General features: G+C 42.5%; 1 protein-coding gene across 1 annotated transcript in view; it reads left to right on the top strand.

Moving 5' to 3' along the window:
- Positions 1–6,833, top strand: part of HNRNPLL (heterogeneous nuclear ribonucleoprotein L like) — a 40,889-nt gene extending 34,056 nt beyond the window's left edge. The window contains exons 11-13 of the mRNA XM_037896384.2: positions 1,514–1,571; positions 1,661–1,759; positions 3,561–6,833. Of these exons, the coding sequence (XP_037752312.1) occupies positions 1,514–1,571; positions 1,661–1,759; positions 3,561–3,616 (213 nt within the window). The 3' untranslated portion in view covers positions 3,617–6,833. The remainder of the gene's footprint in view (positions 1–1,513; positions 1,572–1,660; positions 1,760–3,560) is intronic.
- Positions 6,834–12,429: the final 5,596 nt, after the last annotated feature.

Raw genomic sequence — 12,429 nt, 5'->3', positions numbered from 1 at the left:
CAAATAAGGTTGACAAGCCAGTCAATTGACCTGTCAAATAATGTCAATTGAGCACCTATTTGACTATGGTCACATATTTCAGTAGGAATGCCCTGATGTAGGCGGTGGCCTGCCTTTTCAGTTGCATCATGGTACCATCTGTTAGCAAGTGTATCTAAATGTCTTGATCACACACTTTATTGCATGCTAATGCCATCTGTTTGGGGGAAAAGGTGAACTAACTGAAAGTTAAGCATCTTGATTGGCTGGAACCTTCTAGAACAAACATTGTGTGTGTACATACACAAATATTGGTCAAATAGTTTGTCTTTCTTGCTTTGTATACCTGGCCACCAGTGTACATGCTGGTTGACAGAGCACAATAAATAAGTTCAGACCTGGTCCCTGCCCCAAAGAGTTTACAATCTAACCTGACTAGATGAGCATACAGAAATTAACTCTGAAGGGAATGATGGGGGAAGAGGAGGGCTCAGTCATTAGACCTCCTCCCAACACAGAAGATTTAATTTCTTTTTTTTTCTTTTGTAACTATTCATTTTTAAATGTTAATTTAACATTTGCTAGAATTTGCTGAAATTATTTCAGTTTACAGAACTTCATTTCATTGGGTTTCACGTTTTTCTGAGTTCAAATAATTCAGTTAAGTAATCTTTTATTGTAATTAGGCATAAGTATCTAAAGGGTTAAGCCTATTGAAGACCATAAAGTCTCTTTTATTACTATAGTTATTATTCTAATAAATTAGTGCTTTAAAATATTTGACCATTTTTGACAATATTTAACCTGTTATTTTTGGACAGGTCAAATGCCCAAACCTAGCCTCTATCTAACTAAATGAATATTTTATTATATTCTAGTAGTGCACAGAAGCCCCAATCAGGACTGGCCCCATTGTACTACCTACAGTACAAACTGAGGTAGATGCAGTCTCTTGTCACAAAGACTACATCTACACTGGAATAAAAGACCCATAGCATGGCTGCAGCTGGCCTGGATCAGTTGACTCAGGCTTGTGGGGCTAAAAATTTTGAGTGTAGACATTTTTAGCCCCGCAGCCCAAGCCCCATAGCCCAAGTCAGCTGACCTGGACGAGCTGCGGGTATTTAATTGCTGTATAGACGCACCCAGAGAGCTTACAATCTAAGCATGTTATAATTCTCCTGAATAACTTGTCTTGAAAATTACTGGAAATTCTCTCTAGGCTGAATGCTTTTTGTTTTGGGTGCCTGTCCTCCCAGATAGTCAGCAAGTAGCATTTCGTGTTAGAAAATGTTAATTTTCCCAAGTTTCTCACACATCTTTTACAGCAGAAGGGATCTTAATTTTTTTCCTTCAATGTGCTGTTCCACTTAAAAATGCAGAGAATACTACCCTAAATAAAATTCAACTCTCGTTGGTCGAATACAAGAGTTTCTAAGCTAAGTGTCATTAGTCACTTCTTCAGTATTTGGGAATAGGCATTTCAATCTTAACCTTGGTCATATTTTCATCTCTTCTTTTATTCCTGTGGCAGTTGTGTGATGACCATGAAGTTCTCACTTTCATCAAATATAAAGTGTTTGATCCGAAACGTAAGTAAATATTTGTTTTTTAGATAAAGTTCATGTTTTAAAATTACTTGTTCTGGGAGCAAGAAGGTCTGATTCTCTTATTCTACCAGCTTCTGCCAAAACGCTCTCTGGTCTGCTGGAATGGGAATGCAAGACAGATGCAGTGGAGGCTCTCACTGTACTTAATCACTACCAGATAAGAGTCCCAAGTAAGTCATTCTATTTAAGACTTTTTACAATAAATTGCTGTTTAAAAAAATGTATTTCCCTCTGATTTCCCCCACCACTCTTTCATATTATATCTTTTCTATAAGAAGTGTCTCAGATGCAAATAATTCTGTGAAATCTGCAGCTTGAAAAAATAAAGATGTCCTTTGTGATTTTCCTTCATTGTGCTCCAGTGACAAGGTTCCTAACATGTATTCCTGTGCTAAGAGCTTTCCAAATAATGAGTGCCAAGATTTCAGTTGACTACAGGAATGCTGACAAAAATGGAGGTCCTTTAGAGTCTAGTTGAAAAACTCGTAATATCTGTATAGGGATGGAATATGCTCAAAGGGTTGAGAACCACTGGATGCTCAAACTGATTTCCTATCACAAAGCTTGTTTTTGTCTATAGCCATGCTCTCAGAAAGGGAATAAATAAAACTATTGTAGTCAAAATAAAATCTACTGTCTGACTTAATACAGCATTCTTAAATTCCCCAAATGAAAATAAATGGAGAAATCTAACCTGTATATTCTCTGATAACCCCAGAACTCAAATATTGGCCGATTTAATGACATCTAAACATTTAATTCATTACACCAGTAGGGGCTTTCATTCAGTTTGGGATTGTAAATATACAACCTGCTGCTCTAAACAAATAATTCTTTTGCAGGTTTCACCTCTTCTAAGTAAGAAATCATGGGGCCAAGTAAATCCAGTTTAGTTTCAAACTGATAGGAAATGAGACTGGAGTTACCTGTATTTCTGTTTAAAATAGTGGGCCAGATTTCTGTGGAGGTCTGGAGTAACTATTAAAGCAAATAGAAATGTTCCAGGTCTCATGGATATGAGATCACAGTCTGGCCCCGTATCTAAGGTTATTTTAGTTACAATTCTTATTGAAGTTAAAAGAGGAGGAAGTGTCTTCCCTGCCATTCTAACAGTTTGAGGCAGTTGTTGCTAATGGAATGAGGGTTTCAGATATTATGAGTAATGCACTTTTCATTCTTTGGTATCTATTTTTCTGGGAGACCTAATGGATAGGAAGGAGGGGGAAGAAAAATTTCCTCTGTCCTTTCATAATACAGAATCAACAAACTAAGGGAAAGACCTTGTTTTTCTTCAAGGTCAACAAAATAATATTAAAACTTGAAGCGTTGACCAACACATACTAAACTAGTATTACCCAAGGTGGGCTGCTCCACTGGAACAAAGCCCCCATGACCTCCCAGAGCTCTAAGAGTGCTCTACTGTAGCAGCCCTCAGCAGCAGAACAGCAGCCTCTGGCAAAGAGAGAGGAGAGATGGTTTGACACCTCGCTTTCCCAGAGAGACGAGAGTTTTCTTGGTCAAGCAAGGATGAAATTGTGCATCCAATTTCCCATTCTACCTTTGACAGCAGTTTCACTTTTCTCCTGCTTGTCACTTTCATTGAACATCCACCTTCTCTTGGCTTAGAAATCACCTTTATAAATGTTGCTCTCATAAATCCTCCAGTGGAGGCCGTTAATAATGGGGGCACTTTTTACTACATACTAGTCAGTTTTATTGGATGCTGTGCATATATGTGATCTAAACTATCATTTTATATGGCAGTCTAGAAAATGCCACCATTCTATAAATAAGCCTTGTTTATTAGAGAACCTATGCCTGGAGGCTTTGGAGTGCCTGAAAAATTAAAACAAAAAAAACCCCAAAACACACCCCTGCTAAGCATGTCAGGAAGCATATGCTCCTTAACTGACAAAATTGTATACAAGAAAGCTTATACTGAATATTTAATTTTGCCCTTGTTTCTCACAGATGGCTCTAATCCTTATACCTTGAAGCTTTGCTTCTCTACTTCATCCCATTTATAGAGAGAAGAAGAAAGCATGTTAGGCGCTACATTCACCTTGATTTGCAAGTTTGAAACTACATTTCATTCAGAAGCTCTGAAGTTGTTGCTCTAATGTTGCCTTGTCTCCACTAAATTCGAAGATCTCCTATCTTGTTTTATAATAAATGGATGTTTCTTCATAAATACAGAACAAATCTTCTCTCCTTGCTTCTGAAGAGTACGTTTGTTATAAACTTACTACGAAAAGTTTGTTTTTCACTAAATTGTAATTAGTACCTACAAGTATTCAACCGCCTTGTAGGCTGCTTATGCACGGATACTGTGTACTGTTCCAAACCTTAAATCTGCAATTGTTTTAATCCAAGAATGAAGTATATTTGCATTTTCAATAATGTTTAAAGGATTAGCAAGTATTTTTCCATTGTAGACTGAATTGGCAAATAGATTCTACATGAAATAGTTCTGTTTCTGGTTACATGTTTAGGTAATTAAGTATGTTGCAATTATTAATACTAAAAATAAGTTTGTATTTATAAAATGTTTTCGTTAGGTTAACATTGCGCACATACTGGATTTTGAGTAGCATAGACTTACCTGATTTATATTTCAAAAAAGCTAGCAAAGAAGACCATTATTAAGTCAATTTATATAGTGTGCACTCAAATTTACTTAAAATGGAGATGGTTTTTAAAAACCATTTTCCGTTTGCATTGGCATGATACCATCTATTACTAGTCCATTCTTGGGTATCTTTTTTAAATTAAAGTTTCAAGCCTCAGTCAATGTGTTCATCTTCATTTACTTCATATGAATTTAAATTCTCAGTGTTCCTGGAATCCTCATGTATCTTAAGGTTTTCTTATACTGCCATAATTTATTAAAAGGTAGAAGTTTGATCCTGGCAAAATAGATTGACATTGGAGGAAATAAATGGGTTTTTCCCCTTGTAAGAGTATTTAACAAAACATGTCACATCTGGGAGACTGTTCTTAATTCACAGTTGGTATCCTTGTCCATATTGTTTATTTTCTTATGTCTGATTGAAGACTACCTTTTGTCATGGACCAGGAAAGGAATTATCTTTCCACTTGCACTAGTGTAATCAGGTATAACTCAGTTGAATTCAATGGAATTATGTGGTCTAAAATTAATTAGATCATAATTGGGCCAGTTTTTCTCTGCCAGCTGGGAGAAAATGTTTTCCACTTCCCAATGTGTAGCAGTGTACCTTCTCCAGTCACACCCTAATGTTGTCATTTTATGTAACCATAAAAGTTAAATGGGAACGACCTCTTGATTGGATCCTCCATTTAGTCTGTCTGCCAGTGCAGGATTATTCATGCGGTACACTTCCTAGTGTTTTGTGCAAACAGTGAGTGTTCCACCTTTCCCTACAGATGAATTCTGCAGCTTAAAGGATCTTCTTGTCAGTCTGCATTTATTGATATTCAGATTAAACTTTCCCCATTCTTAATATCAGGTTAGTTACACCATGTGTCATGCCTTGCTGGCCATGAAACCAATAAAATATTTGGCAGCATTTGTACCTAGGTCTAAATATTCCAGCCCTTCCAATAAAAGGTGCAGCCCACTCCATAAAAGTCCTTGGTTCGTCTTCTATCAGCCTGTCCAGCCAGTAGAAACCTGTTCCTTTCTCACAGTATTCCCTTTAAGAGTTGTTTTAGTTTGCATTTACTATTGGTATCAGTGTAGTTCTAGAAGTTGAGATAGTTTGTAGTTTAATATTAGAATAGTGATGCCACTTGATGGGGTTTATGAGGTTTTCAGGATGAATTACCTTAAAGCATTCAGGTTTTAAAAAATGCACCTTATATAATGGTAAAATGACCTCAGTGAACCACCATGTCTAGGTGAGAAGCATCTTCCCCACAGCTGTTCAGCCTGGAGTGAGAGAGAAAAGGAGAGCAGCCTCAAATTGGTTAGTCTCTAAGGTGCCACAAGTACTCCTTTTCTTTTTGCGAATACAGACTAACACGGCTGCTACTCTGAAACCTGTCAGAGGATGTTGTGTCAACTAGCAATCCCTGCACCTTAAATATCTGAGCGGTCTGAGCCTACAGGTATGTTTACACTTCAGTCAGAGGTGTGACTGCAGCATGTGTAGGTCAGAACTAGCTTGGGTATGTCTATATGAACTGCACTCAGATTGCAGTGTAAACAGTACCCTAAGTCAGGAGTGGATCTGAAATCCCAAAGCAGTTCTTCTTTTGAGTGTCATCTGGTCCATCAGCAAGCTGAGAATCAGTTTGATTCCTTATTGCCATTTTGCCATACAACTAAACTGATGCACAGCGGGCACTCCTTGAGCCTGAAACAAGAAATGCATCTATCAGAGATGGTCTCCTTATTCCACACACATGCGTTCTAGATCGTGTGTGGTCTGGTTTTTTTGAACAGAGACAAAATAATGAGATGTGGCAGGAGGGGGAGTTATGACAGGAGAGATTAAGATCTGTACAGAACATGAAGATGTTCTTGGCAGTCTCCTGTTCTGTCACATACTTGTTAGGTTAGATAAACTGAAGCACTGATAGGTTTCAGAGTAACAGCCGTGTTAGTCTGTATTCGCAAAAAGAAAAGGAGTACTTGTGGCACCTTAGAGACTAACCAATTTATTTGAGCATAAGCTTTCGTGAGCTACAGCTCACTTCATCGGATGCATACTGTGGAAAGTGTAGAAGATCTTTTTATACACACAAAGCACTGATGTCTTGCTGTAATTTTCCTGCCTTTTTTCACAAGACTTATGCCCAAAACAGTGAACTTTGCCATACAAAAGACATATTTTTAAACCATCCACACTCTCGTTGTAAAACACCCACTACTGTGTGTTTTAATGTAGAAGTGAAGGATGGTGCTTTTAAAATCAAGGTTCAGCTATAGACACATTATTGGAGGGGAAAAATAAAATATTGACAGAGAGGAGTTCATCCTGTTTAAGATAATTCCCTTATGATAAAAACAAAACCATACTCTAATCCTTGTTAAGATGTTTTCTTTACATGCAAGGATTAAGAAGGTTTAGGGGTCTTTGACTTCCCTGTGCTGTCATCAAGTTGTAGCTAGGGTTAATAATTTGAGGAGGGAGTTAAAATATGCTGAAAGGAAGGAATGATATGATTGAATGTAGTGTCACTGAGTGTCATTTGGGCGGTTTCGGCCTGTGATTGGCTGAACATCTCCCTGGTTATAATTAAATGTAATTTTCTCCTCTTCCTGCTCTGTGAGTTTTATTCCTTGTCTGGTAACATTTATTTTATTTGAATCTATTATGTCTGAGCAGGAGGCATTCACGCTCCCTCCTACGCAACAGAGCTCCTAAACATAGCAACACCAACACATGAGTTACTGTTTGAACCATTTTCCCGCCCTGGGAAGTGCATAGAACATCTCTTGCTTTTTTAATCCTTTGCACAGAACATAAATTATCCTCACATCTGCATCCACATTTCCTTCCGTTAGCACAGGGGTTCTCAAACTGGGGGTCGGGACCCCTCAGGGGGTCGCAAGGTTATTACATGCGGGGCGGGGGGAGGTGTCGTGGGCTGTCAACCTCCACCCCAGCCCTGCTTTGCCTCCACCATTTATAATGGTGTTAAATATATTAAAAAGTGTTTTTAATTTATAAGGGGGGTCACACTCAGAGGCTTGCTGTGTGAAAGGGGTCACAAGTAAAAAAGTTTGAGAACCACTGCTTTAGCACTTCACTCTCCTGTTTGTGGTGTAAGCAACATATGGGATGTTTGTTCTGAGCCACCGTTTGAAGAAGAGATGTAATGATCTGGAGAAGTAGAGAAGATTTGCTTCCTGTTCTCCTGACTTTGGCCAATATAACCTGCGTTTGGGCTTAGTTTGCTGTGAATTGTTCCTCTGTTTGAAAACAACAGGAGCCAGATTCTGATCTCAGTTACATGAGAGTGCTTCCATTAAACTTCAGGGAAGTCACTCCAGGTTCACACAAGTGTAACAATGTAAAAATCTGGTTTTGTAAATCTTGAACTAGGGAATAAATCCTCTTTGTGAGTGTGCGTAGACCTCCTGGCAATGGAACGGGTGCTTCTACCTTTCTACAGAACTGCAGGATTTGGTGAGGGCCCAAAGCAACAGTACATGTTCCCTGGAGAACCTGGAACTACAGTACCTGTTTGGGCCTGGCCCTGAAATACTACTGAAAGCTAGCTCCTCAAGTACTTTCCTCAAGTAAAACCTGAGTGTCTCTGGATTCAGTTTAGAAGCGTGAGCAACAAGGTTGATGTCGTGGTGGGAGTCTGCTATAGGCCACTGGATCAGGGGGACAAGGTGGACAAGGCTTTCTTCCGACAACTAACAGAAGTTACTAGATCGCAGGCCCTGGTTCTTATGGGAGACTTCAATCACCCTGATATCTGCTGGGAGAACAATACAGTGGTGCACAGACAATCCAGGAAGTTTTTGGAAAGGGTAGGGGACAATTTCCTGGTGCAAGTCCTGGAGGAACCAACTAGGGGCAGAGCTCTTCTTGACCTGCTGCTCACAAACCGGGAAGAATTATTAGAGGAAGCAAAAGTGGATGGGAACCTGGGAGGCAGTGACCATGAGATGGTTGAGTTCAGGATCTTGACACAGGGAAGAAAGGATAGCAGCAGAATACGGACCCTGGACTTCAGAAAAGCAGACTTTTACAACCTCAGGGAACTGATGGGCAGGATCCCCTGGGAGAATAACATAAGGGGGAAGGGAGTCCAGGAGAGCTGGCTGTATTTTAAAGAATCCTTATTGAGGTTACAGGGACAAACCATCCCGATGTGCAGAAAGAATAGTAAATATGGCAGGCGACCAGCTTGGCTTAACGGTGAAATCCTTGTTGATCTTAAACACAAAAAAGAAGCTTACAAGAAGTGGAAGATTGGACAAATGACCAGGGAAGAATATAAAAATATTGCCCGGGCATGCAGGAGTGAAATCAGGAAGGCCAAATCACACTTGGAGTTGCAGCTAGCAAGAAATGTTCAGAGTAACAAGAAGGGTTTCTTCAAGTATGTTAGCAACAATAAGAATGTCAGGGAAAATGTGGGCTCCTTACTGAATGAGGGAAGCAACCTAGTGACAGAGGATGTGGAAAAAGCTAATGTACTCAATGCTTTTTTTGCCTCCGTCTTCACGAACAAGGTGAGCTCCCAGACTGCTGCACTGGGCAGCACAGCATGGGGAGGAGGTGACCAGCCCTCTGTGAAGAAAGAAGTGGTTCAGGACTATTTAGAAAAGCTGGACGAGCACAAGTCCATGGGGCCGGATGCGCTAAAGGAGTTGGCGGCTGTGATTGCAGAGCCATTGGCCATTATCTTTGAAAACTCATGGCGATCGGTGGAGGTCCCAGATGACTGGAAAAAGGCTAATGTAGTGCCCGTCTTTAAAAAAGGGAAGAAGGAGGATCCTGGAAACTACAGGCCAGTCAGCCTCACCTCAGTCCCTGGAAAAATCATGGAGCAGGTCCTCAAGGAATCAATTCTGAAGCACTTAGAGGAGAGGAAAGTGATCAGGAACAGTCAGCATGGATTCACCAAGGGCAAGTCATGCCTGACTAATCTAATTGCCTTCTATGACAAGAGAACTGGCTCTGTGGATGAGGAGAAAGCAGTGGACGTGTTGTTCCTTGACTTTAGCAAAGCTTTTGACATAATCTCCCACAGTATTCTTGCCAGTAAGTTAAAGAAGTATGGGCTGGATGAATGGACGATAAGGTGGATAGAAAGCTGGCTAGATTGTTGGGCTCAACAGATAGTGATCAATGGCTCCATGTCTAGTTGGCAGCTGGTATCAAGCGGAATGCCCCAAGGGTCGGTCCTGGGGCCGGTTTTGTTCAGTATCTTCGTTAATGATCTGGAGGATGGTGTGGATTGCACCCTCAGCAAGTTTGCAGATGACACTAAACTGGGAGGAGAGGTAGATACACTGGAGGGTAGGGATGGGATACAGAGGGCCCTAGACAAATTGGAGGATTGGGCCAAAAGAAATCTGATGAGGTTCAACAAGGATAAGTGCAGAGTCCTGCACTTAGGACGGAAGAATCCCATGCACCCCTACAGACTAGGGACCGAATGGCTCGGCAGCAGTTCTGCAGAAAAGGACCCAGGGGTTACAGTGGACGAGAAGCTGGATATGAGTCAACAGTGTGCCCTTGTTGCCAAGAAGGCCAATGGCATTTTGGGCTGTATAAGTAGGGGCATTGCCAGCAAATCGAGTGACGTGATCGTTCCCCTCTATTCGACATTGGTGAGGCCTCATCTGGAGTAGTGTGTCCAGTTTTGGGCCCCACACTACAAGAAGGATGTGGAAAAATTGGAAAGAGTCCAACGGAGGGCAACAAAAGTGATTAGGGGACTGGAACACATGATTTATGAGGAGAGGCTGAGGGAACTGGGATTGATTAGTCTGCGGAAGAGAAGAATGAGGGGGGATTTGATAGCTGCTTTCAACTACCTGAAAGGAGGTTCCAAAGTGGATGGATCTAGACTGTTCTCAGTGGTAGCAGATGACAGAACGAGGAGTACTGGTCTCAAGTTGCAGTGGGGGAGGTTTAGGTTGGATATTAGGAAAAACTTTTCATTAGGAGAGTGGTGAAACACTGGAATGCGTTACCTAGGGAGGTGGTGGAATCTCCTTCCTTAGAAGTTTTTAAGATCAGGCTTGACAAAGCCTTGGCTGGGATGATTTAGTTGGGGATTGGTCCTGCTTTGAGCAAGGGGTTGGACTAGATGACCTCCTGAGTTCCCTTCCAATCCTGATATTCTATGATTCCCCGTTCATGGAGGACCGCCTTTTATTTATGCACTGTACTCTGAAGGTCAAGGCAGAGCATTCTCTGCAGTGAGCGACAACTGCAGAGCATCACATTTCAGGCTGAAGATCATTTGCAAGGTTTTTCGCAGGAGTGGGTGGGTGAAATTCTGTGGCCTGCATTGTGCAGGAGGTCAGACTAGATCATAATGGTCCCTTCTGACCTAAATATCTATGAATCTGTGACTTAACACTGGCACTCTTTTCCCGTTGGTGTGTTGATTTGGTGGCAAAGGTTGGTTGAAGCAAGGAAAATATCAAACTCTGGAATTCCTTCCATAGGAGCAGGCATCTGAAATGACCTGTTTGCTTGGAGAAAAGTTGGCCTTTGAAAGGAAGCCAGTTTGATTTGAAGATTGGCAAAGTGTGCACTTATGAAGATCTAAGTCTACTCTGTGCCCTTCTAAATTGTTACACCTCATTCTTTAGGGGCAGCCCTTGCCGTGTGAATAACAATAGTGATGTGTTTCCAGCACCTTGTGAGGTTCCAGGGATTGAATTCAATTTGCCTGCCTTCTGCAGCTAGCTGGGGTCTGATTACCCCCAGGCTAATGCCGGTGTCACTGGGGGTGACAGCAGATAAAACTACAAGCTAACGCTGGTGGAAATGGCTGTAGTAGGAGCTAGCGTTTCCTGCTCATCTGTGTTCTGGAAAGGAAAACCCTTGCCCCATAGGAAAGTGATTGCCAGCACAGTACCAGGATCAGCCCTTCATTAGGGGGGAAGGCCCAGATCCGCAAAGGTGCTTAATTACCATTGATTGCAATGGGAGTTAGGTGTCTAATACCTTTGAGAATCTGGGGCTAAGCGAATAATGTCCAGCTTCCATCATCCCCCACCCTCATCAGTGGCACCCCCATCCTCCTCTCAGCCTGCGTTGCCACATTTAATCGTGCATGAAGAAACGGTCTCTTTCCGCTTCTGATGCCTGAGTGACAAGCTCTGGCTAGCTGAGTCTGCGTGTTGGCATCGGGTGCAGTGGGGAGTGGCATAGGAGCCCGGCAAGTCTTGTGCTTTGAGGGGAAGTTGAGCAAGTCACATGCCCTCCTGCTCCAGGTGAGCTCAGTTGCTCAGGCAAGTGAAGTCACAGTGTAAATACAGCTGATTTACCCGAGTGACGGCAGTACTGGGTCTGGTATCCCTTGCACTTTATCCTTCAGGTTTGTGGCTTTCAGCACCCCGCTAGGTCAAGCTCAAGCTTTGGAGAGCAGTCAGAATTAACTGGTGCCTCTGCTTGAGACCCCTGTCTTCCCCAGGGCATTAGCTGCACTGCCCCATAAGATCTGAGGCCAGCAACCCTTTGAGACAAGTGTGTGATCTTCTGGCATGGAGAAAAACCAGGCAGCAAACTCAGGGAAATTCAATGAAAGGGTCTGTTTCAGAAGCAAGCAATTGTAAGAGACTTAGGCCAAAAAGGTTCCTGTTTTCATAGCTGGGACCGCCTTCTGTGACCCTGCCGACATAAGCCTGGATAGGATGTCCTGCTGCCTGCTAGGGGCAAGGACTCTCCAGCTGATGATTAGAGCAAGTTACAGTGCCTACAGGTATTGTTGTCACCCATTGCCTTTTCTCTTGACCTGCACCAGGTGTGCCAAGACTGGAAGGTTAAGGGGGCTAGCTGGGCCAGTTAACTGTGCAGGCTGCACCTGGAGGAGTAGCCAGGGAGCAGGGGCTTATTAGAGATGAGGTTCAGCTGGGCTGGACGGGAACAGCAGGGGCCTGTGTAAAGTCCAGGAGCTGAGAGCAGCTGGGGGCTGCAGAGAGGGAGGCTGCAGGTGTTCCCTGGGCAAAAGGAGGGGTGTTTGGAATTACAGAGGGTAGTCTCCAATGCCTCCCTGGGAGGGTGGTGAGCCAGAAATGGGGGTGGGAAACCAGTGAGGAATAGGCTAGTGCAGAGCTTGGCTGCTGAGTAGAGGGCACCCGGAGGAGAGGGCAGGCCTGGGCTGGGGAAGGGGCACAGAGCCGGCGGCAGAGAGCAGGCTGCCGGGGAGAGTT

The sequence above is a fragment of the Chelonia mydas genome, chromosome 3, assembly GCF_015237465.2.
Source record: "Chelonia mydas isolate rCheMyd1 chromosome 3, rCheMyd1.pri.v2, whole genome shotgun sequence".
Classification (NCBI taxonomy): Eukaryota; Metazoa; Chordata; order Testudines; family Cheloniidae; genus Chelonia; species Chelonia mydas.
The sequence above is the reverse complement of the archived record's forward strand: the minus strand, read 5'-3'. Positions and strand labels throughout refer to the sequence as shown.